General features: G+C 41.9%; 1 protein-coding gene across 1 annotated transcript in view; it reads left to right on the forward strand.

Moving 5' to 3' along the window:
- stk25b (serine/threonine kinase 25b) overlaps positions 1-27,150 on the forward strand; it is a 78,328-nt gene extending 51,178 nt beyond the window's left edge. The window contains exons 4-10 of the mRNA XM_048604590.1: positions 1,693-1,801; positions 3,572-3,729; positions 15,038-15,223; positions 20,088-20,233; positions 22,886-22,997; positions 25,184-25,255; positions 26,327-27,150. Of these exons, the coding sequence (XP_048460547.1) occupies positions 1,693-1,801; positions 3,572-3,729; positions 15,038-15,223; positions 20,088-20,233; positions 22,886-22,997; positions 25,184-25,255; positions 26,327-26,467 (924 nt within the window). The 3' untranslated portion in view covers positions 26,468-27,150. The remainder of the gene's footprint in view (positions 1-1,692; positions 1,802-3,571; positions 3,730-15,037; positions 15,224-20,087; positions 20,234-22,885; positions 22,998-25,183; positions 25,256-26,326) is intronic.
- The last annotated feature ends 264 nt before the right edge of the window (positions 27,151-27,414 follow it).

Here is a 27,414-nt window from a genome sequence, read left to right on the forward strand (position 1 = left end):
ATTCTCTCCTGTAGCTTCCCAACCACTGATGTGAGACTCACCGATTTATAGTTTCCTGGATTATCCTTATTTCCCTTCTTGAACAGTGGAACAACATTAGCTATTCGCCAGAGCTTCGGGACCTCTCCAGAGGTTAACGAGGATACAAAGATCTTGGTTAAAGCCCCAGAAATCTCTTGTCTTGCCTCTCTCAATAACCTGGGATAGATACCATCGGGCCCTGGGGACTTAACCACCTCAGTGCTCTTCAAGAGACCCAACACCACTTCTTTCTTGATCTCAAAATGCCCTAGCATATTAGCATACTCCACACAAATCTCACTATCCTCCATATCCTTCTCCTGGGTGAATATCGATGCAAAGTACTCACTTCGAATTTCGCTCACGTCCTCTGCCTCCAAGCACAAGTTCCCTCCTTTATCCTTGAATGGTCGTACCTTCTTCCTAGTTATCCTTTTATTTTTAATGTATGTATAGAATGCCTTGGGATTGACTGTAACCCAACTTGCCAAGGTCATTTCATGGCCCCTTCTTGCTCTCCTAATTCTCTACTTGAGTTCTTTCCTGCTTTCTTTATATTCCTCAGAGACCCTGTCCAATTTTAGCTTTGTAAACCTTAAAATGCTTCTTTTTCCCTTAACTAAACTCAGTCTCCCCCGTTATCCAAGGGTCCCTTACCTTGCCATCTGTGACTTTCCTTACTGCAACATGCCAGTCCTGAACTCTCGTCAGCAGGTCTTTAAACAACTCCCAATGTCAAATGTGGACTTGCCCGATAACAGCTCCTCCCAATTAACATTCCCTAGTTCCTGCCTAATATTGACATAATTTGCCCTCCCTGAATTTAGTACTTTCCTGCAAGGTCCTGACTTTTCCTTCTTTGTAGCTATCTTAAAACTGAAAGGTCAGCCATCTGGCCAGGCTCATTAACCAAGACAAGGTCCAGTATGCCGCCTCCTCTAGTTGGACTATGCACCTACTGTTTCAAGAAACCATCTTGGATGCACTTACCAAATTCAGCCCTGTCTAAGCCTCTTGCTGTAAGGGAATTCCGGTCAATATTGGGGAATTTAAAGTCACCCACTATAACAACCTGTTTTTATTGCATCTTTCCATAATCTGCCTAACATATTTGTTCCTCAGTGTCTCGGTTGGGGGGTGGGGTGAGCTATAGTATAATCCTAGCAGAGTGATGGCACACACCTTATTTTTGAGCTCTCCCCGTATTGCCTCAGTGAATGAGCCCTCCACTATGTCCTGTAGGAGTGCAGATGTGACATTCTCCCTGATTAGTAATGCAACTCCTCCATCTCTTTTACCTTCCTCTCTATCTCGTCTAAAACAACGAAACCCTGGAACATTGAGCAGCCAGTCCTGTCCTTCTCTCAACCAAGTCTCTGTAATGGCCACAACATCAACAATGGCAGCAGTGTGTACCACCTACCAGATGTTCTGCAGTAACTCACCAAGGCTGTTGTAGCATTTGTATTTGGGCTATTGTCCAGTAGTCATGAATGACCAGGCTATCCTGGCTGATGATAACCCTCTAATGGAGGACCAGTCCAAACCAGCTAACTGAATGCAATTGGACTAAAGCTCTTTTGGGTTATCCCAGCTGAGTAACTTTCTGGATGTGTTTCCTCATCTATCAGGTAGTTCCTTATTGTTAATGGATGGTTGTGGTCTTTGCAGCTGAAACCAGGCCCCCTGGAGGAGACTTACATTGCAACGATCCTACGGGAAATACTTAAAGGTTTAGACTATCTGCACTCAGAACGAAAAATTCATCGAGATATTAAAGGTAAAAACACGACAAGAAATGGGATTGTTAATGTGTTGTTGAGAGTTAAGCAGAGCAATAACTTTTGTTTGGATAATTATAACTTCTGTAAATTGATTTCCAAATTATTGCTTAAAAGAGGGAGTGGAAGGCAGAGAGACATCAGCATAATACTCCCGAAAGCAAGGAATTTGCACTGTCAGGAATTACTTTCTGATGTAGGGATTGGGAAAGGGAGACATGTTTTTATCATATCTTAATGCCTGTAAAAAAAAAAGGCAGGTTCTTGATTTTTAGTATTATATGCCTGTGAATGTAGCACTCCCTCAGTACTCCAGCGGCATGTGAGCCTACATTATAATTCTGCTCCTGTGTATTATGGTGTTATGAAATTGTCTTATGGCGTTGTGACGAAAGGGAAGAGATAAACCCTTTTGCAGAATGTAGTTGGAAAGAGATGTTAGAATATTAGGGAGGGGGATCCTGTTATCAGGGGAAAGCGAAGAACAAGGGGTGTACCCTATTGCTTTGGGGAAAGGAGGGGGCAACCTTGCAGCTCCCTATGTCTTCTTGCATCTTCACCCTCCTGACTATTACACCCAGCTCTGATCTGACACGTTGGCTGTTGCCTATCCTGACATTTTCATAAAACCAAATATACTAATGGACCAGATCAGTGAGGAAAGTGTCCAGAGTGGCTGGAGGAGGCAGCCAGAAAAAGCTGAGCTTGAAGTGCTTGACTAAGCAAAGTAGAGGAAAGTCTTACAATACCCAAGCTGTGCTAAGCCTGACCCCAAAACAGTTGACAATAAAGCAGAAAGCGAAGATACTCTGTTCCTCATTCAGGCACATGGTTGGAACTTGACTACCACTTCATTAATTCTCTCATTAAGGTAGGCATTGTGACACCATGCTGACCATAGTAGTGACCTTAGTACCCCCACACTGTGGAAACAGGCTATTCAGCCCAACAAGACCACACCAACCTTCTGCAGAGCACCCCACCCAGACCCACACTCTCCCTGCAACCCTGCATTTCCCCTGGCTAACGCATCTAACCTACACATCCATGGACACAATGGGCAACTAAGCATGGCCAATCCACCTGACCTGCACATTTTTGGACAAGGGTGGAATGGAACCCGGGTCCCCAGCGCTGTGAGACAGCAGTGCTAACCACTGAGCCACCATGATGCTGAGCAAAGAATCATGACCTCCTGCCCCTTGGTTTGTTTCAGCCCCTGCTCCAGCTCCAGTTTGTTTTTAACCTTTGAAGGATGGTTATTATTTGAAAAATAATTTTTAAAAAAACCTGACGAGGTGATAATTTATCTTGCCCCACAACTTAGATTCTTCAACTCAATGAGTATAGAAATAATTACTTCTTACCAGACTTCTTTTGGAAAGGATGGGTGAATGTATTTTACACACTTATCCTTATTTGCTCAGATTTTAACAGAAACAAGAATGGAAAAAGAAATGGCCACTGAACAATCTTGAGTATTTACTTTCCTTTTGTGATTTCTTGTTTTCTTTGACTGACCTCCTGGCTACTGGTGTGGATTAATATATGCATAGATAAAATCCAGCAGCCTAAAATTTTTAATTCCTTCCTTTTCCACGCATACTTCTGCCTTTTAAGACCTCTTTAACACCCTTTCCTTGAATCATGCTTCACTCCCAACCTCCCTGCATCATGCTCTCATTTTCCCTTTGTGCCTAAAACAGGGGATACACTAGCTGCCTTAGAGAACAGTTAATTTTGATGTTCTGTTTGTCATATCTCCACAGCTGCTAATGTACTACTGTCAGAGCAAGGAGACGTGAAGCTTGCAGACTTTGGGGTAGCTGGGCAATTAACAGACACGCAGATAAAGAGAAACACATTCGTAGGAACACCCTTCTGGATGGCACCAGAAGTCATCAAGCAGTCTGCATACGACTTCAAGGTGAGTGAGCAGCTGCACACAGGTTGGCCTCTGCAGATTTCTGTGCCATGTCTTGATCCATTGCAGTTCACACTCAGCCAAGCACTCACCTGCAGCATACTTAGACTTTAAACTACAGATTAGACTTGAACAGAATTTAATGTCTGACATTCTGATTGGAGGTGTGGTTAGGGACCCTCTTGTGGTGCAGTGGCAATGTCCCTACCCCTGGACCTGGAGGCACAGGTTCAAGTCCCACCTGCTCCAGGGGTATGTAATAACACCTCTGAACACATTGTTTAGCAAAGTAGGTTAAAGGTGAAAGGATATACCATTCCAGCAACATTTTGACACTATCAATTCCAACTTCTCAATCTCCCTAAATCCATATAAAATCCTGGGAATAAGCTGGAAGTACAACTGTTTACAATATATTTAATGACTTGGAGGAAGGAAGCGAATGTACTGCAGCTAAATTTGCAGGTGACACAATAGTAGACGGAAAGACAAGTTACAAGAGGAATGCAAACAGTTGACAGAGAGGTACTGATAGGTTAATAAGGGGCAAAATGTTGGTAATTAGAGTGTATTGTGGAAAAATATAAAGTTGTTTGTTTTGGAAGATCATATTATTTAAATGGGGACAAACTGCAGAAAACAACAATACATTGGGACTTGAGGGTACTTGTGCATGAAACACAAAGCTAGCATACATGTGCAGCAGGTGATCAGGAAGGCTAATGGAATGTTGGCCCTTATTTCAACCGGGTTGGAGTATAAGAGGAGCGAGGTCTTACTGCAACTGTACAAGATGGTGAGACCACGCCTGGAGTACTGTGAGCAATTTTGGTCCCCTTGACTAAGAAAAGATATTATTTCATTGGAGGCTTCAGTAGGATAATCCTGGCCTGAAGAGATTGTCTTGTGAGCAAAGGTTAAACACGTTGGGATTCTACTCACTGGAGTTTGGAAGAATGAGAGGTGATCTCATTGAAACATATAGGACTCTTAAGTGGCTTAGCAGGGTAAATGCTGAGAGGATATTTCCCTTCATGGAAGAGTCCAGGACCAGAGGGTGTAGTCTCAGAATTAAGTGGTGCTAAATTGAGACTGAGATGATGAGAAACTTCTTCTCTTGGAGAGTTGAGAGTATTTAGAATTCCTTGCCACGGACTGTAATGGGGGAACACTCCTTATATGTTTAAGGCTAAGATAGACAGGCTCTTGATCAGCAAGGATTCCAGGGTTATGAGGAAAGGGCAGGAAAATGGACGTGAGGAGTTTCAGTTAGATTAGCCATAATCCTATTGAATGGCAGAGCAGACTCAAGGGGCTGAATAGCCAACTCCTGTTCCTATTATCTTCTGGTCTGTTCTTATTTTCATTCACTCATGGCATGTGGATGTCACTGTGACTGGGCCAGCATTTATTCTCCGTTCCTATTTGCCCTTCAGAAGTGGTCATGAGCTGTCTCCTTGAACCACTGCAGTCCACCTGCTCTAGGATGACCCACAATGCAGTTAGGGAGGGAATTCAAGCATTCCAACTTAGCAATAGTGAGGGAATGCGATATATTTCCAAATTAGGATGGTGAATGGCTTAGAGGAGAACTTGCACGTTGTGTTCCCATGTATTTGTTGCCCTTGTCCTTCCAGTTGAAAGTGGTTGTGGGTTTAGAAAGTGCTGCCTAATGATCTTTGGTGAGATTCTGCAGTTCATCTTGTAAATAGTACACACTGCTACTGAGCATGGTGTTGGGGGAAGTGGATGCGTGTAAATGTGGTGCCAATCAAGCGGCTGCTGTGTCCTGGATGGTGTCAAGCTTCTTGAATGTTATTGGAGCTGCATCCATCCAGGCAAATGGGGAGTATTCCATCACACTTCCAGACGGTGGACTGGCTTCGGGGAGTCAGGAAGTGAGTTATTCACAGCGGTATTCCTAGCCTCTGATCTGCTCTTGTAACCACTGTGTTTATGTGGCAAATCAAGTTAAGTTTCTGGTTGGTAGTAATCCCCAAAATGTTGACAGTGATGATAATACCATTGAATGTCAAGGAGCGATGGTTAGATTGTCTCTTATTGGACATGATCATTGCTTGGCATTTGTGTGGTGTGAATGTTACTTGCCACTTGTCAGCCCAAGCCTGGATATTGTCTGCATCTTTTTGATTTAAACATGGACTGCTTCAGTATCTGAGGAGGTGTGAATGATGCTGAACATTGTGCGATCATCAGCGAACATGCCCACTTCTGACGTTAGGGTGGACGGAACGTCGTTGATGAAGCAGCTAACAAAGGTTGGGCCTAGGACACTACCCTGAGGATCTCCTGCAGAGATGTCCTGGAGATGGTATGACTGACCTCCGACAACCACAACCATCTTCCTATGTGTCAGGTATGGTTCCAGCGAGCGGAGAGTTTGCCCCCTGATTCCCATTGATTCCATTTTTGCTAGGGCTGCTTGATGCCACTCTCAGTTGAATGCAACCTTGATGTCAAGGGCTGTCACTCTCGCCTCACCTCTGGAATGTCCATGTTTGAACCGAGGCTATAATGAGGTCAGAAGCTGAGTGACTCTGGCAGACCCCAAATTGGGCAACGATGAGCAGGCTGTCACTGAGCAGGTGTGATAACATATTCTGTCACTTTAATGATGGTCAGGAGTAAACTAATGGGTTGGTAATTTGCCAGTTTGGATTTATCCTGCTTTTTGTGTACAGCACACCTTGGCAATTTTCCACATTGCCAGGTGGATGCCAGTGTTATAATTGTACTGGGAGAGCTTGGCTAGGTTAGCAGCAAGCTCTGGCGCACAAGTCTTCAGTGCTGTTGTCAGGGCCTATAGCCTTTGCAGTATCCAGTGCCTCCAACTGTTTCTTGATGGCACATGGAGTAACTTGAATTGGCTGAAAATTGGTATCTGTGATGCTGAGGATCATTGGAGGAGGCCAAGATAGATTATCCACTCGGCACTTCTGGCTGAAGGCTACTGTGAATGCTTAAGCCTTAACCTTTGCACTGATGTGTTGTGCTTTTTCATCATTGATATTTGTGGAGCCTCCTCCCCCAATGACTTCACAATTCCCAACTGGAGTGGCAGGACTGCAGAGCTTCAATCTGATCTGTTGGTTGTAGGATTGCTTAGCTCTGTCTATTACTTGCTGCTTATGATATGCTATTATTTGCTGCATGCAAGTAGTTCTGTTTGGTAACTTCACCAGGCTGGTACCTCATTTTTAGGTATGCCTAAAAATGTGCTGCTCCTGGCATAGCCTCCATTAAACCAAGGTTGATCCCTTGGATTGATGGTAGTGGTTGAGTGGGGAATATACCGGGCCATGAGGTTGCAGATTGTGCTGGACAAACATCCTACTACTGTTAATGGCTCTCAGCGCCTCATGGATGCCCAGTTTTGAGTTTCTAGATAGGTTCGAAGTCTGTCCCATTTAGCGTGGTGATAGTGCTACACACCATGGAAGGTGTTCTCAATGTGAAGACGAGACTTCATCCCCTCAAGTACTGTAAGTGGTCACTCTTACTGATATTGCTATGGACTGATGCATCTGCAGCTGGCAGATTAGTAAGGATGAGGTCAAGAACGTTTTTCCCTCTTGTTGATTCCCTCACCACCTGCCACTGACCCAGTCCAGCAGCTATGTCCTTTAGGACCCAACCAGCTCAATCAGTAGTACTGCTGCCGAGCTTTGAAGTTCCCCACCCAGAGTATGGTTTACACCCTTGCCACCCTTTGTGCTTCCTCCAGCTGATGTTCAACATGGAGGAGTTCTGATTCATTAGCTGAGGGAAAATGCTACGTAGTAATTTAGCAGGAAGTTTCCTTGCCCACGTGTAACCTGATGTCGTGAGACTTTGAGGTCCGGAGTCAATGTTGAGGACTCCCAGGCCAACTGCCTCCCAACTGTATCCTGCTGGGCCTGTCCTGCAGGTGGGACAGGATATATCCAGGGATGATGATGGTGGTGTCTAGGACATTGTCTTTAAGGAATTATTCCGTGAGTATGACTATCTCAGGCTGTTGCTTGACTATTATGAGACAGCTCTCCTTATTTTGGCACCAGTCCTTATGTTCTTAACTGGCCTGTTAAAATAGTAGTGATTGAGGACAGAAAGGGACTGATGTTAGATGCATTCATTCTATGGCTTGAACCTGTGTTTTGAAAGAAAGTTCTGCCTGACATATAGGATTTGTTTTACTTGAGTTAGCGCTGCCGTGTAGATAGGCAGGAAGAGAGAAAACTGTGAAGGTTTGCTTATTGAAGAAGGTTCAGGGCTTTAGAACGGTAATATAGTCTGCCAGGTCAGTTCCAAAGTACAAAATAAACACCATTTTCATTTTATAGATAACACAGTGTGGAGCTGGAGGAACACAGCAGGCCAGGCAGCATCGGAGAAGCAGGAAAATTGACATTTTGGGTTGTGACCCTTCTTCAGAGATGGGGAGGGTGAAGAGAGCTCAGGAATAAATAGAGAGAGGAGGGGTGGGGCTGAGGAAGGTAGGTGGGATGGTGATAGGTGAGTGCATGTATGGAGTGGTGGGGATTGGTCAGTGGGATGGGAGGAGCAGATAGGTGGGAGAGAAGATGGACAGGTTGTGTCAGGTCAAGGAGGAGGGGATGAGATAGAGCATAGAGCATGGAACATAGAACAGTACAGCACAGCACAGGCCCTTCGGCCCACAATGTTGTGCTGAACTTTTACCCTAAATCTAAGGTCTATCTAACCTCCACCCCTACATTTATACTATCATCCATATGCCTATCTAATAGCCGCTTAAGTGCCCCTAATGAGGCCAACTCCACTACCCTCTCCGGCAATGCATTCCACGCCACCACTCTCTGAGTAAAGAACCTCCCTCTGACGTCTCCCCTATATCTACCTCCACTCAGTTTAAAACTATGCCCCCTCGTAATAGCTACCTCCACCCTAGGAAAAAGTCTCTGGCTGTCCACTCTATCTATACCTCTGATCATTTTGTACACCTCTATCAAGTCACCTCTCATCCTTCGTCGTTCTAAAGAGAAAAGCCCTAGCTCTCTCAACCTTTCCTCGTAAGACCTTCCCTCCATTCCAGGCAACATCCTGATAAATGTCCTCTGCATCTTTTCCAACGCTTCCACTTCTTTCTTGTAATGAGGCGACCAGAACAGGACACAATACTCCAGATGTGGCCGAACCAGGGTTTTGTGTAGCTGGAGCATAACTTCACGGCTCTTGAACTCGATCCCTCTATTAATGAAAGCTAATACACCATACGCCTTCTTAACAACTCTATCCACCTGGGTGGCAGCTTTCAGGGAGCTGTGGACATGAACCCCAAGATCCCTCTGCTTCTCCACACTGCCAAGAATCTTTCCGTTAACCCTGTCTACTGCTTTCAAATTTGTCCTTCCAAAATGAATCACTTCACACTTTTCAGGGTTAAACTCCATCTGCCACTTCTCAGCCCAGCTCTGCATCCTATCAATGTCCCTTTGTAATCTAGAACAGCCCTCCGCACTATCCACAACTCGACCCACCTTTGTATCGTCTGCGAACTTACTAACCCACCCTTCCACTCCTACATCCAAACCATTTACGAAAATCACAAATAGAAGAGGACCCAGAACTGATCCTTGTGGTACACCACTTGTAACTGAGCACCATGTTGAATATTTTCCATCCACTACCACCCAGATGGGGGGATTGGTTTATGGGATGAGGCCGGGGTGGGTGGGGAGATTTTGAAACTGGTAAAATTCACTTTTAGGCCATTGGGCTGTAGGCTCCCGAGGCAGAATATGAGGTGTTTCTCCTCCAGTTTGCAGGTGGCGTCATTGTGACACTCGGAGGCCCAGGATGGACATGTCACCCAGGGAGTGGGAGGGGGAGTTAAAATGGTTCGCGACCGGAAGGTTTTGTCATTTGTCACGAACAGAGCACAGGTGCTCTACAAAGCGGTCTCTGAGTCTGTGCTTGGTCTCACTGATGTAGAGGAGGCCACATCGGGAGCAGCGGATGCAGTACACCAAGTTGATGGATGTGCAGGTGAACCCCTGTCTAATGTGGAAGGTTTATTTTGCGTTAAAATTTTTTCATTTTCATTTTCATTTTGCTCTTCAGCATTCCTCAGCCAATGGCCAGTCATTGATTTTTTACACGTCGCAATGCTATCTGCCCATGCTCCCATGTTCACTACCTTTTATGTGGCATACTTGGATCTAAATTATTCATGTTTCTCTTTGAGTTTGCTCCTGTTGGCACCCTGCAGACTTCAGTTCCCAGTTCCAATAGTGTTTCCTCTTAGCCCAGAAGTCAGATAATAAATATCAAATTAGTCACTCTTAGATAGACTGTCTGTAGTTTACTGACTGAAATTGTATGGTTCCACACTATTAATCTTCCTAAATTGAGAATCACTCCCTGAGTGATACTGTCTCTTACCACTACGAGAACTTTTATGGCCCTATTAATTGAAGAAAAAGTGCCAAGATACTCCACGGAAATATTTGTCTTATCCTGCTGCCTATACATGTTAAGATTGTCTTTAGTTTCTTCAGCATTCATCCATGCTGTACTTTAGGTCAGAAGTCTGTGGCCGCAGACATATTTCTTGTCTGTATACTAGTGCAATTTGTATTTTTCTATTTAAATCCCTTCCCCAGTCTCATCATTAAATTTGTCAGTACTAAATAATAATTGATCTTGTACAACCTAATTCAAATCTATTCATTCACCTTCCCTACTTTGTCCACCTTTTGCCTGTTTGGTGTCAAAAAGTAAATCCTATGCTTTGGAATAAAAGCAAACCGATTACTTAAAACAGGCTCTTTCTGCAGAAATGAGTCAGCCCAGTATAATGAGCTGTTTGCAATCTTCTGATCTCTTGAATAATGGGAACAACCAAGTGGAACTCTGACCCTTCACCGATGGGTCATGGGCTTAATCTAACTCGATTGAACTGAAATCCTAATGCTCTGAAGCCAAATTATTAACTTTTATGTTCTGTAATTCTCATTTGCGAACTGCCTGCTTACATGTCCTATTTATAAATGACCAAAAATGTCATTTCTGTTCATGCACGTATCTGTTTCTTTCATCTCACCACTCCTCACCCTGTTTATGCATTTATCCAAGCTTTTATCTTTCTCTCTCCTTTTGACTATCTGTGGTGAGATTCACTCACTATCACATACGCTTTCTCTGTTATCTGTTTTTCACATTTTCGTTCCTCTGCCTACGTGTGATGTTTCTCACTGTTTCGATTCCCTGTGACAGTGTTAATCTATCTAACTCGTAATGTGATATTTTAACTGGGTAAGAATAAAAGTTCCTTCCTATACTGTTTTTTTGGATTTGATTGAAACTGGCAGGAGTTTCAAAATGATTTATCTCTAAAGTGTGGGAGCACTAAACTAAAGAAAGCCGTCCTCACAATTACTAAGTTTTTTTTTGTAAGTCATGAGAAAGGAACAATAATAATAGCTCAAGGAACTCACGTTCTGTGGGCCTAGTCACAGAATCACTAGTGCTTCTGGCCAGAGTTTAGATTCATCTGGTAGCAACAGGTAGAAACGAGTAGGAATAGTGACAAAGTAGTACTCTTCACAACCAGCAGTTACTGTCTGAAAGTAGCAGCATGCACTGAGCATCAGTGAGTGGCACTGAGCTTGGTACCTGACAAATCTATACCTGATGTGGAAATGTAATGACTGCTCGGCACTTGTTACAGCAGCAAGCCAGAGTGATGTGACAACGTGTGCAGATTTGAAATCCTGCACTGTTGTGAGGTCTTCCTCACAAGTGAGGACACTTGCCAGTTCTTACAGATGCACCATAGAAAGCATCCCATCTAACTCATCCAGAAGATTATGATTCATGGGATCCATGGTGACTTGGCCACTTGAATTCAGAATTGGCTTGCCCATTTAAGGCAGAATGGTAGTGATGGAAGGATGTTTTTCTGGCTGGAGGTCCATGAGTATTGGTGATTCACAGGTATCTGAACTAGGACCTCTGCTGTTTGTGATATATGTAAATAAATTGGATGAAAACGTGGGTGGGTGTGTGCGTTAGTAAGTTTGCAGATGACATAAAGATTGGTGGAGTTGTGAATAGTGTAGAAGGTTGTCAAAAGATACAGCAGGATATAGATCATTTGCAGAAATGGGCAGAGAATGGCAGTTGGAGTTCAATCTGGGTAATTGTGTACAAGATGATGAGAGGCATGGATAGTCAGAGACTTTTTCCCAGGGCGGAAATGACTATTACGAGGGCGCATAATTTTAAGGTGATTGGAAGAAGGTATAGGGGAGATGTCAGAGGTAGGTTCTTTACACAGAGAGTGGTGGGTGTGTGGAATGCGCTGCCGGCAGTGGTAGTGGAGTCAGATACTTTAGAGACTTCTAAGCGACACTTGGATAGGCACATGGAGGATAGTGAAATATAGGGTAAGCAGGGTAGATTGATCTTAGTAGGATAATAGGTCGGCACAACATTGTGAGCCGGAGGGCCTGTACTGTGCTGTACTGTTCTATGTTCTATGTTCTATGGGTGCATCACAGTTTGGCTTGACAACTGCTGTTCCCTAGACCACAAGAAAGTACAGAGAGTTATGAACACAGCCCAGTCCATCATGCAAACTAACCTTCAATCCATTGACTTCATCTATACTTTCTGTTGCCTCAGAAAAGCAACCAACATAATCAAAAATCCCTCCCATCCCTTATATATTCTCTTCCACCCTCTTGCTTCGGGCAGTAGATATAAAAGTTTGTATGCACATACAAATAGATTCAAGAACAGCTTCTTCCGCACTGTTATCAGACTGTTGAATGGACCTCTCAAATGTTAATTCTGATCTCTCTCTCTCTTTCTGCACCTCCCCTGCAGCTGTAACACTGTATTTTGCACTCTGTTCTGCTACCTTGATGCACTCTGTATGGTATGACCTGCCTGTATAGCACGCAAAATAACACTTTTCACTGTATCTCAGTACATGTGACGACAGGAAACCATTCATTCAATCAATTCTGTTCCTGCTTGACTTTCAGAGTCTGGTATCATTTTTAAAAATACAGAAAGTACCAGTTTTAAAAACAGATACATTAATATTTTGATAAGCAGGTTTGCCAAAAAAATGTGAATTTGTGGTGAGAATTCTCCCTGCTGCTCTAGCATTGTTACTTTGAATGTTTGAATCATTCACCAAGATGTATGAACTGATAGAGCTAGCCACACTATTGTGCTAACTTCAGATTTGTGTTGTAGAAGACCATAAAATGTAGGAGCAAAAGTATGCCATTCGACCGATTTGAGTCTGCTCCACCATTCAGTGAGATAATGACTGATGTGATGATCCTTAAGTCCACTTTCCTGCTTTCCATATAATGCTTGATTCCCTTACTGATTAAAAATGTGTGTACCTCAGCCTTGAATATACAAATGATCCAGCCTTCATTTCCCTCTGAGGTAAAGAATTCCACACATTCACTCTTCCTCGAGAAAAGAAATTTCTCCTCATCTCTGTCTTAAATGAATAATGCCTGACTCTGAGATTATACACAATGGTGCTAGAATCTCCCACAAGGGAAACAATCTCTCCAAATCCACCTGTAAATGTTTCTTAGAACTTAATATGTTTCAATAAGGTCACCTCTCATTCTTCTGTTCTACGTACGTAGGCCCAATCTCCTCAACGTCTCCTTGTAAGAAGTCCCTCCATATCCATATCAACCACGTGAGCCTTCTTTGGACTGGCTCTAATGCCAGTCTGCGTTTCCTTAGATAAGGGAACCAAATCTCTTCTCAATATTCAAGGTGTGATCTAACGAGTACCTTGTATTGTTTTGGCAATATTTCCCTATTTTCATACTCCATTCCCTCTGAAATAAAGGCTAACATTACATTAGCCTTCTCTATTACCTACTGAACCTCTATGCTATCTGTTTGTGATCTAAGCACAAGGACTCCCAAATCCCCTGTATTGTAGCTTTCTGCAGTCCTTTCCCATTGAAGTGATATTCAGTTCCTGTATTCTTCACGCCAAAGTGCAGCGCCTCATTTTTTTTCCCCCCACATTATATTCCATGTCCTAAGTTGCCTACTCATTTAACCTATCTGCATCTTTTTCTGTAAAGTCAGCATTAACCTCACATTTTGTCCTCCTATTTTTGTGTCATCGCGAACTTGGCTATAGTACATTCATTTTTCTCATCCAAGTCATCAATATATAGTAAATAAATGAGGCTTCAATACTGATCCCTGTGGCACTCCACTAGTTACAGGTTACCATCCTGAAAATGCCCTCCTCATACTAACTCTGTCTTCAATTAGTAGGCAATCTGCTGTCCACCTTAATATAGAACCTCCAACACCATGGTCTGTTATGCGGTAGTCTAATGTGTGGTACCTTATCAAATACCTTCTGGAAATCTAAACATATTACATCAACTGGTTCCCCTTTGTCCATCTTGCATGTTACTAACTCAATGAAGTCTAATTAATTTGTCAGACATGATTTCCCCTTCGTGAAGCCATGCTGAGTCTGCTTGATTATATTAAGTATTTCTAAATGCTCTGCTGTTACCTCCTTTTATAATAGACTCTTAACATTTTCATAATAACAGATGTTGGGCTAACTGGCCTATAGTTACCTGAATGTTTTTTTGTCTCCTTTCCTTTGTGAATAAGGGTGTTACATTGGCAGTTTTCCAGTCCTCTGGGGCTTTTCTAGAATATTAGGATTCTTGGAAGATTATTACCAGTGCATCCACTATCTCTGAGCTGTCTCCTTTAATGTCTGAAGATGCAGACCACCAGATCGAGGGGACTTAATGGCTTTTAGCCCCTTTACTTTTTCCTCTCGTGATATTTATTGTTTTTATTTCCTCTCTCTCCTTTGACCCTTGGTTATTTATTTTTTGGAATTCTATTAAAGTCTTCGATAGTGAAGACTGTTACAGAGTATTTATCCCTTGAAATTTCCTGATTTCCTTATTATTATTTCTGCAGCCTCATTCTCTAAAGTGCTTATGTTCACTTTTGCCTCAATTTTTATATATTTATAGAAGCTCTTGCTGTTTGTCTTATTATCTGCAAGTTTGCCTTCAAATTTTTATTTTCTTTCATTATGGGTTCTCTTTTGTTGGTTTTTAAAACTTTCCCAATCTTCTGCTTGACCACTAACTTTATCATACTCTATTATTTCTCTTTCAATTTGATGCTATCCTTCACATCCTGATTAACTTGCAATGGAGGCAAATGCAGGAATTCTTTTGAAAATGTGGCACTTGTATTGAGATAAAGTTTCTCATTCTCTGTTTACTTTCAGGCAGATATCTGGTCCCTTGGAATAACTGCAATTGAATTAGCAAAGGGAGAACCCCCTAATTCAGAGCTGCATCCTATGCGAGTTCTTTTCCTGATTCCCAAGAACAACCCCCCAACTCTGGAAGGAAACCACAGCAAGCCCTTCAAAGAGTTTGTCGAGGCGTGTCTAAACAAGGATCCCAAATTCGTAAGTAGAAGATATTGCTTTGTATCAAGTTAAATGCACAGTCCAGAATTTCAGTGCAGTTGCTGCTGTTTTGGAACAGGAAATAGCCAAGGGATCTGAAAGCTTGCCACAGTCAGTAAATTACATGTGGAGTGAAGCCAACTTGCTCACAGCAAGCCCTAATGTACACTAATGAAGTAAGTGGCAAGGTAATGTTTAGTGCCATTCATCAAGACTTCAATGTTGGCTCAGACATGGGGAGATATTGTTTGCTGCACTTCAGAAGGTACTTTACATTGACCTGAGGAAGTAGACTGTTCAAATAAACTCAGTTTAACATCCTGTGTGAAAGGTGGAGCATCCAACAATGCAACACTCTCCCAATATTACACAAGTCTCCGCCTAGATCATGTGGCGATCCATCGGACATGAACCCACAAACTTCCAACTTTGAGTGTTACTATGCATCTAGGACTGACACCAGGAAATGTTAAACAGAGGACATGAGTAAAGATGTACCTGAAGATTCACATTATTACCTTAAAGTACAAGGAATATTGAAAGACAGATTTATCATCTGCAGAATATTGCATGTAAAAATGTGGAATATCAATGAAATTTGTTAAATGAATGACCTTTAAACAGGCTGCAGATTGTATGAGGAAAGTAAGGTGGAGGGGTGGGTGAGGCGATAGTTCAAAGGCGAATATTCATCATGGTATGATTTGCTTAGTACTGGAAAGTTAGTTTTCTGAATTTTTTTTACTTTCTTCTATTGACTGATGTTTGATTGTCTATTGACTGTCAGTACTAATGACAGTCCTCTAGTTCCTTCCCAAGAGAGTATCATAGTGGGAACAGCCCAGTCTCATCTCATCTTTTCCCACGCACATGCATTTTCCAGAAAAGGTTATTGGCTAGGAATGAGGAACAGAGATCTATTTCTGAGATCCTTAAGCTCCATATCAAACCACGACCCGAGACCTTCACCCTCTCAGTGGAGGTATGTTGCAGTGCACCAGCTTTTTTGGCATGGCTCCTACTTGTCTGTATCGTTTGCAATGTCTTGTATGACCTTAAGGGCAGCAATTACAAATTGTGTGCAAGCTATGTGTGATGTTGAAGAGGGAATCTTAACATTTAGGTGCCTTAGGCTGCAAAGAGCTCAATGCAGATCCAGTTTGTTCTAATTCTGAACTACTCCTAACAATTGCACTGTGCCAGTGAGGCTCAAGTTACCTTCAAGGCCAGCATCTTTCATTGGGCACTTTGCAGCCTTCTAGTTTGAATATTGAGTTTAACAATTTCAGACCATACGCCCTGCCCTGTATTTTGTTTCCATTTCTTTGTTTTTGTTTTCTTTTTCAGTTAGAAGCTCACCTGCTCTAGGTACGTCTTTTGTCTCTTTATTCTTTTCTATCCCCATCTCTATTCTCATTGGTCCTGTTGTTCAGTCTCCGCTGCCTACCACCCTGTCACATAGTTTCTTTTGACCTTGTCTGATCCAACCTTTGCTCAAAACCTATTCATCGAACTTTTTTCCAGTTCTGATGAAAGCTCACAGACCTGAAACATATTAACTCTGTTTTTCTACATACGTGGAATGCTGCCTAAACCACTGAGTTTCTTTCAGCATTTTCTTTTTTTTAATTTTTGATTTCTGACAACCATAGTATTCCATTGTAGCTCCCAGAGATGGCTAAGTGTTCAGCACTACTAGATCTACTCATTGATTTGTTGTTTATAAATGGCTCAAGTTAAGGAACCATGATCCATGAAATGGAGTAAAGAAACATAGTATCAAGTCCAAAGTGAGAACTCTTACACAAATGCAAAGAAACATGGAAGACTGAGAGAGCTATAAAATCAATAAAAGATACAAAAATGGCAAGTGAAAGGCATATAAAAGCCAGTGTGAAAACATTGTATAAATATGTTGAAGAGTGATACAGGGAAATGCGGATCCATTAAAGACAGAGCCAGATGAGATGAACGGATTATAAGAAGATAGTAGATTTGTTAAATGAGTCCATTCCATTCATTTTCAAAGTGGAGGAAGAGGATGCAGTTCCTGTAGCACAAGGGAATGTGTATTAAATCTGCGATGTTTTGTTTTAGTCTCAGCAGCGCTCATTGCCGAGCTCTCTGCAGCCAGGACTCCCGGAACAGCTCCAGGGGATGGGACCTCCACCCACTGAGGGGCAGAAGTACCACAATCCATTAATGTCGCTTGCTCACAACAAGTGTATCACATAGCGAGTTGGGAGCAGGAGGGATATCCCTTACCCTATTAAATTCTGCCCATGGTTCCTACCCCAAGGTTATTAGAAGAAGTTGATAAGAGATTGAAGATGCTTTAGTCATGATTTTCCAACTTCAGTAAATTTAGGAATTGTGCCTTTCAGAATAGAAAATTTCAAATTTCACCACGGTATTCAAGAAAGATAGGAGAACAGAACCTGTTTAACATCAGTAGTAGAACTCTTTCTGGAATTTATCATCAGAGACATGTTGTGGTATCAATTGATCAAAGAGAATCAGAGTGAATTTAGTCATAGTGTCATACATAATGGAAACAGACCCTTCAGCCCAACCAGTCCATGCCAACCATGTTTCCCAAGCTAAACTAGTCCCATTTGCCTGCGTTTGGCCCATATCCCTCTAAACCTTTCTATTCATGTCCCTGCTCAAATGTCTTTTAAATGTGGTAATTGTATCTGCATGTACCACATCCTCTGGCAGTTCATTTCAGATACGAACCACCTTCTGTGTGGAAAATCTGCCCTTCAGGTCCCTTCAAAGTCTTTCTCCTCTCTCCTTAAAATTATGCCCTCTTGTTTTGAACTCCCCTACCCTATGGAAAAGACCTTTGCTATTTGCCTTATCTATGCCCCTCATGATTTTATGAACCTCAATAAGGTCATCTCTCAACCTCCTACGCTCCTGTGAAATAAGTCCCAGCTTATCCAGCATCTCCTTTTAACTCAAACCCTCCAGCCCCGGCATCATCCTCGTAAATCTTTTCTGCACACTCTCCAATTTAATAATATCCTTCCTATAGCCATGAGTTCCAAGGGAGCAGAATTCATACTTCACTTTCTATACGAGTGGTTTAAGAGCTCATAACCTAGTTTGTTAACATGCTGTGCAGGGTTCAAAGGGGTGACAAGAAATAGAGGACTAACAGTAAGGCAATCACTTGCATCCCAGAAGCTGCAAAGCTTCCTTATTTAAGGTGAGAGGGCAGAGGTTGCAATCTCTCTCCCTTGTTACAAGTATTGTTTTGTTTTGTTAAGGGTTTGCCATATTTGACTGATTTACTGGATGTAATTTGCAGACATCACCACCAGGTGTTAGAGTAGTGTCTATGGATGTTGGCTGTAGAGATTTCCAAAAGGTATTCGATAAGGTTCCACACAAGCAAATTTAAGAAGTGAATTAGGTTTTGTTTCAGTAGCAGTTAATTATCAGAGAGCATTCAGCTGTGGTGACAGAGTTCAGGAGCAACTTCCTTACTGATCCAAAGTTGAAGCCCTATGAAAGTGAAGCACGTTCTGCACAACACATAGGTCAACCACTGTGAGCTGTGCAAATCTCTGTAAAAAAGGAAGCTATTTATGAACCATGACTGTGGTACATGGCAGCCCAGTTGAAATTGGAAATGCAATAGACACAAAATAGATATGTTTGGTCACGGTGATTCTCAACAGAGCCAGAACTGCACCCAAACTCTCTTTAGCTCTCCAAACTTATCAGAACTAATACTCACCCCAGTAATCCATATATCAGGATGACCCTCCCCTCTCACTCACAGGAGTAAGGAATTGCTTTTTTTCTTGTTTCTCGTTCCCTTTTCCTATTGTGCTTCCATTTTATACATGTTGAGTATTTATACTGGAGCCGTTAGGAGGCAGTTTATTATGGTGGGGGAAGGAATCTACTGCTTCTGTGAATAAATTTAGGTTATAAGCATGTCCAGAAGGTTTGTGGAAACAAAATGAGTGTTTCATTCATGTGAAAAATGTAATATTTAAGAGGTGTATTGTACAGTGGGCAAGGGAATGGTGAGTTTGTCTGTTCTTTTTTTTCTTCCTGGAATGTGATTGGTCAGAGGACTTAAGATTGATGTATCACAAATTAAGAAAATTAGAAAGCAAAAAAAATCTTCGGTTTATCCAAGAGGATCATTGACATCATGAATATTGTGGTATCGGCTTGACATAGATGGCAGTAGACACGCATGGGTTTTTATGAATGTACATAGAAGTCTTGAATCTGATCTCACATTTGTGAAATTTTAGATGCCATTCTTGAAAAGGGCGCAAGTATAAAACAAATGTGAAAGAGAGCCAGTCATTCCATGCTTGGGTTTTTCTCTCTAAATCTTGATAAACCCTGAAAGTTGAGAACATTTGACCCCAGGCTATGATTATTTGGAGCACCTGACAACAGGCAATACTTATTTAAGGAATGGACCATGTTAAACTTCATTTCCAACTTCTCAGTGAAAGAGTCAGAGTGTTCCTCATTGACCCTGCAGAGGGGTCTGATGGCATGCCCATGTATTTTAAAGATAAGGGGAATGCCCTGAGTGAAGAATTTCCTTTGTGTACTTTCTGTTCTCTTTACGAATATGTTCGAAGATGTATATCCTAAGTACCATCAAACTTAGAACAGTAAAGTTGTGGAGTTACAGTACACAGAAATTTACAAAAGATTCATTCTTAGGAACAGAGAGCAAGGAGATTTGAAAAATGTGTGGCTAGAAAATGAGGAACCAGTGGGTTGGAGAGAGAATGTTGCAAGTGATATTTAAATAAGGAAACAAAAAACGTACCCTGGAACTGTAAAACATAACCACAGCAGCTGTTTCTTCAAATTCTAGAGACCAACAGCAAAGGAGCTCCTGAAACACAAATATATCCAGCGCTACACAAAGAAGACCTCCTACCTAACAGAATTGATCGACCGTTATAAGCGCTGGAAGTCCGAGGGTCATGGTGAGGAGTCTAGCTCTGAAGATTCGGACCTGTAAGTATGCCTGGTTCCTGGAGTGAATGGATAGGGGCATCATCACCCTGACTGACCACAATATGGTAGAATTGGAGTGGGATAGTTCAGTAGTTAATTGCCAGTTTGACAGGACGAATAAGTACTGAATGCGCATTAAAGGAATTGAGCTGAAAAGTGGAGCTACTATGTTAAACTTGTATAGATCCTTAGTCAAACCCTTGCATTGTCCACAATTTGGTATTATAGAGGCATACAGTGTAAAGAGACACCAGAGAGATTGCAAAATAGATTTGCAAGAATTGTATCAGAATTGAGAGATTACTACTATTGGGAAAGACTGAATAATAGCTTGCTTCTCTTTGTCTAGAAAAGAGAAGCTTGAGCTATTTGTACTATTGAGTAGTTCCTCTGACCTTGCTATGAGAATGTTCGTACAGATCCCTCAAATAGTAATTCCTTTTTCATTCTTAACATGACGATTCTTTCTGCAGCTTCACTTTTTTCTTATTCCTATCGTAGACACAGGGTCTTTCCTTTCCATAATCCTCTAGCAAAGGATGTAGGGAGCATAGGGTTTTCTAAGAGTCAGTGCACCTGCATTTCCAAATTCTAGATACTAACCATTTTTCATGATATACACAGTTTTCTACCTAGGTATTTCTTGAGTAAAGGATGCAGTGAGTGTGAATGTATAGTTGGTTCTGTAGCCATCCTGATATGTAAAGACACCACTGTATGTAATGTTGAGCTGAAAACTGAAATGTCTCTTCGTAGCATCCTGTTCTGCAGAAGTTGAGCTGGGTGATAATTGGTCACAAAAGAGAGTGGTTTCCAAATAAAATGAAGCCTCCTTTTTTTTAAGATGTTGATTGGTGCAGTGATATTTGCTGCCGAGTTCACCCTTGTCCATCCTATGGGTTAGCTAGTTTCTTGGTCCTGTCAAGTTGAGAAGAGTCTCACGAGATAATGAACACAAACACTGGCTTTAGGAAAGGGGGAGTGGGAGGAAGTTGAGGGAAAGAAATTTGTGAGAATATCAGGGAGGGAAAGATGCTTTTAGCAACACTGGAGCCAGCTGTGCTGTTGAAGCCACCAAGAAGTTTCCTGAACTACTCTGTCTAATAGATTGATGTTCATTCCAGTACTAGCATTGCAACACTGGACACCATCTTTTTTCATGATTTTCTTCATGTCTTTTACTCCCTCTCTCCAGTAAAAGATATTGTCTTTTCTGATTCAAGGGGAGTTCCAGTGTCCAGGAATCCATTCCTTCTCTATATGGATAGTGAGTGTTGGCAGGGCTTGTCCAATTAAGAAAGGCATCACAGACAAATTACAAATAATTGTCCCATCTTCAACAATTGCACTACCAACAAATGAATAACTATCAGGCTTGCAATTAGTTTTGATATTCCTTCCCAGCAGCAGTGTCTGTGGCCATTTATGTAGCACTGCTTAATCTAACATTAGCCAGCTCTCCATTGACCCAGAATTTAGCCTGGGAGCTTGATGGTGTTTATGATTCAAGAACAGTGATCTGACCTTTAAATTTCTAAAAGTGCCCATAAATGTCATCCAGTCCATCGAGACTGCTCTACCATTGAACAAGATCGTGGCTGACAAAACACCTCAATATCTTTTATCCTCACTATCTCTGTAATCTTTTATGTTATTGATCGTCAAAAATTTTGTCAACCTCTATTTCAACTATACTCAATGACTGAGCTTCTGCAGCCCGATGGGATAGACAATTCCAAGTATTCACCATCCTCTGAGTAAAGAAATTCTCCTCATCCAGTTCTAAATGGCATACCCTTATTTTTCAACTGTGTCTCCTGATTTTAACTCCCCAACTAGGAAACGTCTATCATTTAAGTATTTTGTAGATTTCAGTGAGATCACCTCTTATTCTTCAAAACTCTAGAAAGTACAGGCTCAGTTTGCCCAGTCTCTCTCTTCAAAGGACAGTCCCACCATTCCCGGAACAGGTCTAGTGAACCTTCATTGCACTTCCTCTATAGCAATGATATATTTCCTGCGATAAGGAAATCAACACTGCTCACAGGTGAGTAGGTGCAGTGCAACCAAGCTCCTATAAGAATGAAACAAAACTTCACTACTCCTGAACTCTGATTCTCTTGCAATTAAGGCAAACATTCCATGAGCTTTCTTAATAGCTTGTTAGCTTTCAGTGATTTATTGACAAGAAATACTCTGTGCATCTGTTCTTCCCTACAAACTGGATAACGTCACATTTTTCCACATTATATTCCATCTGCCATGTTCTTGCCCATTCACAAAGACTTGTCTAAATATTACTGAAGCTACTCTACATCTTCCTCATAATACACTTTCTCGCATAGTTTTATATCATCTGCAAATTTGGAAATTTTACGTTTGATGCCCACCTTCAAATCATTGGTATAGATTATGAACAGCCCCTGGGTTCTGCTTGCAGGACCTCTTCCTTTCCTACCCATGTCGTTGGTACCTTAGCCAAGGACCACTGTTCAATACTAAGGAGCAGCTTCCTTTAGAGTGAAGGAGATGGGGGAAAACAGAGTTGTGAGAGTGAATGGAAATACTGAAACTAATGTATAAATGTGAGCTAGAAAGCCCTTTGTGGGAAGATGAGAGGATGTTCACAGAAACCTGACTATCTGTTTGTAGGGAAGCTGATGCAGATGAACGGGATCAGTGCCCAGTTTGGACTTTCCCCACTGTACGTCCCAGCACCTTAAGCAAGCTGCAGAACGGAATGCCTGTTCCAACTTCTCAGAAGGTGAGTCTGTGTACTTGTTTCTTTCCAGCACCCTCTCGCTATTACTCTTTTAGTAAACAATTCAGGCAGTTTCCAGCAATGCTGCACTCTTTGAGGACTTATGGGGTAGAATGTAATGGCATGCTATAATGTGCCTTGTAGTTCTCCTGTTGCTGCAATGGTGTGAAGGGTAGTGAAGTACATTTCACCTTCAGTCCCTCGACCAAATCCTTTGGAGAGAATCAGACAGTCTCTGGGTCAGGAGGGAATTCCTCCCTGCCTGTCTTACCTGTATATCTTATGCCCGGGTACCAGAAACAATAACCTGTCCAATGAATGTGTTGTACTATGAAAATAATGTATCTGAAAAAAATTGTTCCAATCCAGTTGGATGAGTCACCTTTTCATGACCATACTTTCTCGTAAGTACTTCAAAGAATTTCACAAGTTCCATCTTCACACTTGTGTTTGTTAATGCCACTGGACCTGGGCACCTTGTTTGCAAACTAACATGATTCATAGAGTTTTTAATGTAGAAAAATTCCCCACAATTAAATGACAGAAAAGCTTTGACATGAATATACACCAGAGGACTGCCGTTTTGAGAGGGGTAATAAAGGTTTGATCAAAGAAATGAGTTTCAAACATGGTAGTAAATGGGGAAAGGAAAGGTGGAAAACTTAGAAAGAGTGGAAATTTCAGAGCATTGGGCCCAGGCATAGACACGACAAGGAAGAGAAATACAGAAGACGTGGGAGCCTGAGGAATGGAGAGGTCTCAGTTGGCGGGGGAATGTTGCAGACCTGCAAGAAGTTGTAACAATGTGGAAGTGAAAGGCAATGAAGGAATTCTGAAAGACCAGAAGCTTAGTGAAGATATGGATCAAGGATGGGTAGAGCTTGATGAAGGATAAGGTACTGGCACTCCAGCAGAATTTTACATGTACCAATATTTTGAGAGTATGTAGGATAGACCAGGCCAGAAGAGCATTAGAACTGTCAAGGCTAAAGCTCACCTGCTGTCTTTAAGGGAAGGACAAAGGCTATCAATGTTACAGAGGTGGTTTTGGTAATGAAGAGGATATAGAGTCATATTTGAATGAAATGTCATGGTTGCAAACAGTCCTGTTTAAACTGAAGCAATGACCAGAGAGAAGGATTGGAAACAGTGGTCAGAGGATCGAATTTGCTTTGGGAGTCAAATGTGTTGGCTTCCATCTTATCAGTAATTATTAGTGGAAGTCATAGCTCAATCAAGACTGGATACTGGAAGAGGGATCCATTAACACAATGTCAAGAGGTCAAGAGTTGTGATGGAGTGACAGAGCTTTATGTTGCCAACATGCATGTGGAAATGGGCCATGTTTCATTGGATGGCGCAGCTGAGGAACAATAAGTCAATGAGGGAGGGGAAGGATAGAGCTTTGGGGCCCCTGGAAGAGGCTGTTGTTGGAGAAGCTCTAGCTACTGTTAGATAAGAGTAGAACCACATGTGGACTGTCCCACTAAGTTGGAGAACAACAGAAGAGAAACACTAAAGGAGGATGATAGTGTTTATCAGAGAAAAGGCCACGGAGAGCAGGAGATGATCCAAAAATGTACCATCCTCACAGAGAGGTCGTTTGGGACTTTGACTAGAGCCATTTCAGTGCTGTGCTAGAAGTGGAAAACTGAATGGTGTAATCTGAGGCTTGAGGTGCAGAAAAGGGTCAGCATGGATTTGAGAAACGACATGTTCAAAGACTTGGTGCCACATCAAGAAGTCAGTGTTTTGAGGTTGCAGAGGGAGGAGAGTATTATTTTTAAAAACAAATAACAAATTTCTAATTATAATTGACTGAAGCGAACAATCCGTACGATTAAGTCTGTTCTTGATATTTTGTATGTTCTGAGTGATGACCAAGGTCAGGAGTGCAGAGAGGAAGGTTAATGAGAGCACTAATAGTTAAGTGATGCCAAAGTGGAGTTCTAAAAAGCTGTAGGTTGTATGAGCAAGGGAGCCCCAAGTAAGATAACAAGATCCACTGGTTCAGGAAGTGTCATTACTCAGTATACCATCTGTGAGTGTAACAGGAAGGGAGAAGGAAGAGAAAACTAACCCTTGGCATGTACAGAGACGAACAGATGGAGTAAAGTGGTTCAGGTCAGAGATGAAAAAGATTGTCTATTGGATTGTTTACTATTCTTTTGTATTTTGTTTCAATGAAGCCCTTGGAGCCCATGAAAAGACAGCCAAAATCAAAGTGCTTGACAACCCTGGTCAACCCCATGTTCAGAGAGGTAATACAGTTTTGTGACTGAATGTGCTTGTGTGTCCCTGCTTGTATACATCAGTTAAAATGCTTATATTATCTGACTTTGAAGAAGCGAGTAACAAGTAGTTTTTCTCCCATTAATATCAGCAGAAATTAATATGAGAGAGTGGTTTCCTATCTTCATTAACATCACTAAGTCCTCCCCACTGTCATCCATGCTCCCCTGCTCAGATATTTATATTGTGTGAGAATCTACAGAATTACTAAGGTGAACATAACAAAATGTGGTTTATCCATTTTGAGAGAGCACCGTGCTGAGAGAAAACATGCTTTCATCCTGCCATTTTGGCTGCATTCATACCTCAACATTGTTCTAACCAGCTCTTTCCCCTCAATCCCATCAGCATGGCCTAGATTTATAACCAGCTTGCAAAGAGAGAGACTCTAGTACACCATTCCCATTCTATTGGGTTTTCAGTATGTTCAAACAAAGCTCTTTGCACAGAAACTACTGATGCACAGATATCAGGAGGCTAACTCCAGTTGTTAGTCAGTGCTGCGATGGTTGATCTCTTCTATTGATCACCCTTGGCTATGAAATAAGGTTTCCAAAAGAAGCTCGGTCCCTGCCCTTCAAGAGAAGGCAGTGCTATTGAGAAACGATATCCAACCACCAATGTGCTTTTTTTTCCAACGTGGTCACCCTGTTCTGTATTTCTAGCCTTTTCTGTTTTTAAGTCAAAGGGAGATAGACAAGTACTCTCTCACATCCGTTGTCTTATTCTATTTAGTTGCCAGAATCACCTCCTGGATGTTTTTTTAAGTGTCATTGACATCACTGTCAAATTAAACTTGTCCAGGCAGCTGTTTGGCGCACCAGGTGTCTGTACCAATATGCTGTGCCCCAGAGCGATGTCAGGAAGATTAACCTTCACCCTGATTCTCCATGTGGTAGGTTCTGATCCTTGGAACAGACATAAGTGGACATCGGCTGCCTTATAACATGGGGCTCTAAGTTATTGACTGCATGCTGTTTTGTCTTTTGTCAATGGCTAAATGATCCACATTAATGATGTTTTGGTTTATTCTGCTGAAGCTACAAGAGAAGCACAAAGTCAGCGGTGGGAATCTGGGTGCCATTGAAGAGCTAGAGAATGCTTTTAACCTGGCAGAGGAATCCTGCCCAGGTATTTCAGACAAATTGGTAGCACACATGGTGGAGCGGGTACGAAGGTGAGTGAAAGCTAGCCATGTTCACAAGATGAAAGGAGTGAGCGTTTAATTTTTGTGCAGTCCTGGCAAAACCTTGATATCTTTTCTGAGCTAGTACCGTTTAATGCATTGGGATTATACAAAGCACCGTGAATGGGTTTAGTGGCTCACCAAACCATTATGAAGCCTAAACAATGTCCTTCAGTTCACCTACTTCATGAACATGAGAACAAGGAAAAGATTATTATGGTCCATTCAGCCTGATCCCAAGTTAAAACCAAGATAACCCAGATAAATATAATGCATTTCATAAGATAAACAGAACCATCACTATGCTTTAGAAAATAAACTGAATGGGGTAAAAAAGCAAAGGGATCTTCAAATATATCATTTCAGGTCAGCAAAGCAATTAAAATGTTACCAAACGATGAGGGTTTATTTTCAAGTGTATAGAATTCTAAAGTTATGTTAAACTTGTATTGAAACCTAGTCAGACTGCATTTGGAGCATTCTGCATCACAGTGGACACCAGACTATTGAATAGAGCATGCAAACACTACAGAAAGTGTGAAAAAGGATTAAGGAGGAGGGTACCAGAATTGAGAAATTGCAGCTATTGAGAAAGATTGAATAGAGTCATAGAGTCACGCAGCATGAAAACCGACCCTTCAGTCCAACAGTCCATGCTGAACATAATCCCAAACTAAGGTAGTGCCACCTGCCTACATTTGGCCCATATCCCTCCAAACATTCTTTATTAATGTCCTTACCAAATGTCTTTTAACTGTTGTAACTGTACCCACATCCACTACTTTCTCTGTCAGTTCATTCTATACTTGAACCACTCTATGTAAAGAAAGTTGCCCCTCATGTCTTTTCTAAATCTTTCTCCTTTCACCTTAAAAATATGCCCTCTAGTCTTAAAATCCCTCACCCTGGGGAAAAGACATCTGCCATTCACCTTATTTACAG

The sequence above is a fragment of the Rhincodon typus genome, chromosome 13, assembly GCF_021869965.1.
Source record: "Rhincodon typus isolate 14 chromosome 13, sRhiTyp1.1, whole genome shotgun sequence".
Lineage (NCBI taxonomy): Eukaryota > Metazoa > Chordata > Chondrichthyes > Orectolobiformes > Rhincodontidae > Rhincodon > Rhincodon typus.